A 6,850-nucleotide genomic window follows, 5' to 3' on the forward strand; every position below is an offset into this window, starting at 1 on the left:
AACCTCCTTTCCATCAGCAAATTATAATCTTAGCCTCAATTTCCCCATATTAGGCTCAACAATGCATAGAATTATCTTCCAATCATTCAGGATTCTTCCACAAAAGATTAACCCCAGAGTGGACGGTTTATTTAGTTATTTATTTTGTCCAATACACAATGAGGGTTTTAGTGGGTATATATATATACATAGTAAAATACATGATGAAGGTTATAGAGGAGATACTCATAGTAAAATATATCTAAGAAACAATAGAAAGGAAGATATAGTAATAGAACCTATCAATGAAAGAATAGAAGAGATATAGGAATAGAAGAAAGGTATAGGAGATATAGGAGAGCAATAGGACAGGGGACGGAAGGCACTCTAGTGCACTTGTACTCGCCCCTTACTGACCTCTTAGGAATCTGGATAGGTCAACCGTAGATAATCTAAGGACGGAATCTTTAATAGCCAAATTGTATCTATCTTAAAGGGATGGGCAAAACTACAGAGGGACTGAATTATAGTTGGCTGCTGAAAAGAGCCCCTTAAAGATAACTTTACCCTCATGTCACGCAAGCGCTGGGAGAGCCCGGAAGTGGGGAAATTTGACAACAACTAGACTCTATTCAAAGGCTGCTTTGAAGAAGGACAGCAAGTACCGCCAGCTAATCCAGCTCCACTTTGTTCCCCCACAGGAAAAAAATAATAATTTGTTCATTATGCCCCTTAAATATACTGCGTCTTTTTTTAAAATTAGGAAACATTTATTTAGCTATGCCTACAAGGGGTAATTTATTTTATAAGCCAATCCAGGCTGTTATTTCTGGAAATAAAGATAATGTGGAGAGTGAACATTTAAAGTTTTTGAAGCAGCTAAGATTCTGAGCGTAAATGTTTGCTTCTGGCTTGCCCCTAAGCAGTGAAGTATAAATAGCAGCAATTATAAAGTTGCTGGGGAAAAATACTGCTGTCTCCACAGTAATTTACAGTTTATTAGCAAAGTATCAATTCATTTTATGTACCTAATTGAAACAGGAAAAATAAAAGTGATGCTTTGTTTCCAGTTCTCCTAGATAAGAATGCCCTTCAATCAGCCCAGGGCTGTCAAATTTGGGGCCTGCAGGCTGGATGTATCCAGTGGTGGGCTACAAGCCGGAACGCTAAATTGTGCTCACCGCTGCAGCTCGTAAATGCTTGTGGGGCCAGTGTGATTTTTGCTTCTGCACTGATGGAGCCACAGATGCGCCCATGTTTCGGCAGGCATGGAAGCCAAAGAAAACTTGCCGAAACATGGGCACACCTGTGGGCAAGTTTGCTAACTCCACAGGTGCAGAAGCAAAATCGTGCTGGCCCCACAAGCACTTACGAGCTGTGGCGGTGAGCGCAATTTAGCGTTCTGGCTACTAGCCCGCCGCTGGATGTATCACATGTTGGCCACACCCAGTTTAGCAAAGGAGAAAAAAGTCCTGATATATCACGTGATGACATAACAATGTGTGTTTGACACCCCTGAATCAGGCCAAAGGCTACAGAAAACTAAGGCTGCCGTCTACAAGTTATGGGGTCAAAAACCATTTTATCTAACAGCTTTCTTTAAAACTGAAAAAAAGAGTCCGAGCTGAAATGAACACATGCGCATGCACCCTTATTCCAAAGCAGTATTTTTCAAACCTGGCAGCATATAAGAAGTGTGACTTCAACTCCCAGAATTCCTCAGCCAGCGTGCTATCTGAGGAATTCTGGGGGTTGAAGTCATACATCCAGCGGTGGGGTACGAGCCGGAACGCTAAACTGCACTCACCGCCACGGCTTCTAAGTTTTTGCGTGGCCAGCACGATTTTGCTGCTGCACCTGTAGAGGTAGCAAAATTGTGCACAGAGTCGCAGGTGTGCCCATGTTTTGGCAAGGGTTTTTTCCTTCCGCGCATGCCGAAACACGGGCGCATTTGCAGCTCTGTGTGATTTTGCTACCTCCACAGGTGCAGCAGCAAAATTGCACTGGTCCCGCAAGAACTTATGAGCCACCATGGCAAACGCAATTTAGCGTTCCGGCTCTCACCACTGCATACATCCTATATATACATCCTATATATATATATAAAGAGTTGGTTTTTTTTTAAAAAAAAACCAATTCTTTATTCTAGAGGATATAACAGTAGAGTAGACAGTAGACCTTAGAGGATTCCTATACATTTTTTGCATCTTGCCTAGGCCTATCTTAGCATGCATATTCTGCCTTTAACCCTGACATAAATCATCCATGTAACATAGCCATGAGAAAGTTCAATCAGCAGTTTTAGCCATTCAAACATGGAAGAGGAGAAGTGACTTTAGTGGGGATGAAGAGAAGCAATATTCAAAGGCCTGTCATTAGATATAGAGATCAAACTGAAGAAGTTTATGATCATTAAAAGGGTTTTTCCTTCTTGGAAAATGCCACTTAAGTGTGGCGTGTTTTCAAAGGACTGTCCTTTTTATGACAATTATTCAATATGCATCCTGTATAAAATGATGGCAGGGAAACTGCTTTTAAAACCAAAAGAAGAGGTGAACTGTTTTTCCACAGTTTCTACCATTTCAAGTTTTCTCCCAATCATCACACACCCTTAGCTTAGCCTGAACTTGTGGAGCAAAATAGACGGGTAATTTAAATTTTATTATGCTTGGTCAGGCACATCCAGTTTGTTTAAGGGAAGAGTAAGAAATTGGGGGGGGGAAAGGCCAAGGATCCAGAAAAACTGAAAGTGTCTTCTGAATTATTTAATGAGGATGTTTGAAAGCCTGAAAAATCAACAGTCTGATACATTCTAGAATGTTTGCATAAGGGTAACTTACATACGTCAATGAAACTGAACTGCAACAGCTATTTATACCTTAGAAGCTCATAAAAATGTTACCCTCATATCAATATTTGAGATTTTCTACTTCAGATACATTGGAATGCTCTGTTTCTTTTTCAGGTGTGTCTTCTACACAATAAATTTGTATGGCATTGAGACCAGGAAGCAATAATCTGTGGCACTTATATATCTCTTTCCATCTGCCGGGAATCTGAGATTTGGAGAACACCCACTTGCATGAGCAACAGTTGCTGAAGTACACACCTATTTTCCAACTGCAAGGACTAGCCTCAGTTAGCTGAGGATTATCCAGGTGTCTAGCAGCAGGGGAGAAACATAGCAGAAATTAGCATTTCTAATTTCTATCATTTCTATTATTTACCCCCTCCCTGTAGTTGACAAGGCCTTTGCCATTGACAATAACTACCGAGGACCTTATAAACTGCAACTGTGCTTCATTATTAATCTAGACTACTAAAATCTTCAGAGATATTTAACCCCACCCTTAGATTTAACTTCATCCTTAAACCAGGAACTTTATAGCAACAGAGTTTAAGAAATAATTTTTCTGACTGTTCAATAAACTTTCACCATTGACAAGCAATGTATTTTTAAATACGTAGCTGTTTGTCAACACAACTATTATGTAACACAACCAGTCAGTATTCCACAAAAGTATAGATGTTCAAAAAATGTCTGAAAGCACCAGGTTCAAATTTCTCATCTAGCCGTGACCTCATTGTAGCTTTGAAATAATTCTCCTCAGTCTACAGCCTCATGGGATAGTTTTTAGGAATATGAGGAGAAAATAGTCATAAGGATCATTGCTTGGAGTCCCTTATCAATCAGGTTAATACTCAGTTCATCTTAATTCCAGCCCCAAGATATCTCCCTAAACTTTAATTGCAAAAGTTTTGTTAACAGGCTAAAGTGAATCTAGAAAACTTACCCTCCATTTCAAAAGCTTTTAAAAGTTTGCCTAAAGGACAAAATTCCATCACAGTTTTACTAAATGAATAATTTATCCTTAACACCAGAAAGGAAGGAAGGAAGGAAGGAAGGAAGGAAGGAAGGAAGGAAGGAAGGAAGGAAGAAAGAAAGAAAGAAAGAAAGAAAGAAAGAAAGAAAGAAAGAAAGAAAGAAAGATGCCTTCTTTGCATATTTGGATCAGAAAGCATTTGAATAGGACAGTCATCAATTTCATGCACGCACATTCTGATTCATATTTATTTGGCTGTGAGTTGGGCGGCACAGAAATAGAATTAATTCATTAATCAATCAATCAATCAATTAATTACAATGTCATTGAATCTAATGATACTGAGCCCACCTGAGTTGACATTTTTTCAAGCAGATAGCTTAATCTGCTTGATCCTAAGAGAATTATCATCAGGACTTAAGCAATAATAAATGGGTTTTAAGTGGGTAAATTTAGATTGGCAGCCCAACTTTCCAGAACTGCCCTGCCCGGAGCCAAGGACAGGAAGGCGTGGACTTCAAGGGGGGGAAGGAAGGCTGTCTCAAAGTAAGTACTGTACGTCCAATAGACTCAACCCCCTTCCTTTTCTTATGGGAGGGCGGGTACCATGTGACTCATCTGGCATTTCTCCAGCAGCCAATCACAAAACTCCCGGCAGAAGAGGCCCTTTCCATTCATAAAAGAGAGCGGATGCCTGCCGCAGAAGTTTGAAACAGGTATTTGTTCTACCCGCTCATTTTTATTTATTTTTTATAGAGGAAAAAAAGAAATCCCTCTTCAGCGGCTTATTATAAACGCGCCACGCCGCTAGATTTTAACAAACACTGACAGGGTTAGACCTATATATATATATATAATCCTTCTCCTTTCGGCAGAAAGCAAGGACCGCTTTTGACACGCGTTCTAATCCGGTTCTTCCTACAACTGGGATAATACGCGCGTTCTAATCCGGTTCTTCCTACAACTGGATTTGTCACCCGGGGGGGGAAAACAACCCCGGAGGCGCATTTCATCCCGCGTCTTTTCATCTCAGAGAACAACTTGTACGGGGGCTACTTCCACGAAAACCTCACCACACACACAACACAATCACACAACACACACACAATCTCCGCTTCACCAGCTTTCGCTTCTCTTCAACCCGGCGACCTAAGCGCGAAAGGGGAAAGAGCCACCCAACCCACCACCACTACTGCTACTACTACTACTGCTGCTGCTGCTACTACTACTACTCACGGCAGTCTGCTTCGTCGCTATTATCCAAGCAATCGTCGTCCTCGTCGCATTTCCAAATGGAAGGGATGCACCGCTCGTTCCGGCACTGGAACTGGTTCTCTTCGCACTCCTTCTCGGAGCCTGCGAGAGGCAGAAAGAGAAGATCCAATACGGTGTTTCAAATTTTACGGGGGAAGGGGAAAAAAGCAAACACAAATATGCCAGAGGAAGGAAAAGCGCGTGCACGCACACACACAAAACATACACACGCACCCCGCCGAGCCCTCGCAATCCCTTTCTTAGCCCGCAGCCCCTCAGTGAGCGGCGCTAGGCCCCGGTTCTCTCGCTTCCCTCAGAAAAAAACCGCACAAAGCCTATTTTGCGAGCGTCCCCCCCAAAAAAAGAAACGCGCCGTTGTTTCCCTCTGAGCAGGCCCGCTTTTAGGGAGGCGCGCGTTTGTGTGTGTGTGTGAGAGAGAGCGATCCTATCCTTAGAGATCCGGCCAAGCAGGTGGACAACAAAGGATCGTTCCAAGCCAAGAAAAGGCGCAGAAAAAAAGATGCGTTTTCGCCCCTCAAAAATGCTACACGCATTCGGGTACCGCTCGTATAATGGGCGGCGGCAACGAGCTGTCGCGCCTTTATTCCTCTCAATTCCCGGTTCCGCTTAAACCGGGAGGAAGAGGAACGGAGAATGAATGGGCAGATGGGCGAACGGAACTGAGAATGGGCGCAAAGTGAGACACACACACACGTCCGTCCATCCGCCCGCGGCTCCAGGTTAGCTTAACGATCCTCTCTCTCTCCCTCCGGGACCACCGAGTGGCACCCCTATCAATTACTCTGGGACGCTTAGGATTGAGTTTCCCCGCACACGCGGGCTCTCGAAGCCACACAATAGCTCTTATGCCTCGCCTGTTTACACACGCACACACCCCTGCACACAATCGGATTCCCTGTGGCGGGGCATCGCGGCGGCACCAAGCCGGCACCCGGCGAATGAATGAAGCCCGAGCCTCCCCCAGTGCTTTCGCCCCACTTCCGCCGTCCGACCCACCTCTGGCGCTGTGGAGCTGGATCAGGAGCAGATGCAAGAGTAGCAGCAGCAGCCCGGTCAGAGCCGGCCGACCCATCGCGCGTCCTTTTTTTCCCCCTCCCCACGTTGGCTGTCGATCCCCTTCCGAAGCCTCCGGTCGCAAGCGGCTCCCCCGAACGCGCGCTACCTTCGCCGGCTGTTAACTGCGGGCGGGCGGATGTTTCCGCTGCCGTGTGTGTGCATTTCAAGCCGACTAGAGTGACGCTCCCCCCCAAAGGGCGGGATTTCAGCAGCCGGCGAGCCAGACCTGAGCGTGCCCGCCCCATCGGCGACCTGGAGGCGGGACCGTGTAGCCCCGGCATGCGAAGCGGGGACCGCCCTCTCTCGCGGGTTGGAAAAGCTCGGCGGCAAAGCGATCTAGTACTGTACAGTGTTTCCCAACCTTGGCCACTTGAAGATGTTTGGACTTCAACTCCCATAATTTCCTGGCTGGCTGGGGAATTCTGGGAGTTGAAGTCCAAATATCTTCAAGTGGCCAAGGTTGGGAAACACTGATCTAGTAGGTTCCTGGGGTCATATGTGTATGTGTGTGTGTATGTATGTATGTATGTATGTATGTATGTATGTATGTACACACTTACTTACATACATATACATACATACATACATACATACATACATACATACATACATACATACATATGCTGATTAAAGTCTTTGGCTTGGTGGAGGATTTATTTATTTATTTTTAAATCGCCATCGGTTCGGTTTCCAGGTGGTGAACGGTATTTAGCCGG

General features: G+C 44.5%; 1 protein-coding gene across 1 annotated transcript in view; it reads right to left on the bottom strand.

The window, feature by feature from the left end:
• LRP8 (LDL receptor related protein 8) overlaps window positions 1–6,290 on the bottom strand; it is a 298,893-nt gene extending 292,603 nt beyond the window's left edge. The window contains exons 1-2 of the mRNA XM_070745919.1: window positions 6,075–6,290; window positions 5,040–5,159 (exon numbers count right to left, since the gene is read on the bottom strand). Coding sequence (XP_070602020.1) covers window positions 5,040–5,159; window positions 6,075–6,150 — 196 coding nt within the window. The 5' untranslated portion in view covers window positions 6,151–6,290. The remainder of the gene's footprint in view (window positions 1–5,039; window positions 5,160–6,074) is intronic.
• Between the last annotated feature and the right edge of the window lie 560 nt (window positions 6,291–6,850).

This window comes from Erythrolamprus reginae, chromosome 3, assembly GCF_031021105.1.
Source record: "Erythrolamprus reginae isolate rEryReg1 chromosome 3, rEryReg1.hap1, whole genome shotgun sequence".
Lineage (NCBI taxonomy): Eukaryota > Metazoa > Chordata > Lepidosauria > Squamata > Dipsadidae > Erythrolamprus > Erythrolamprus reginae.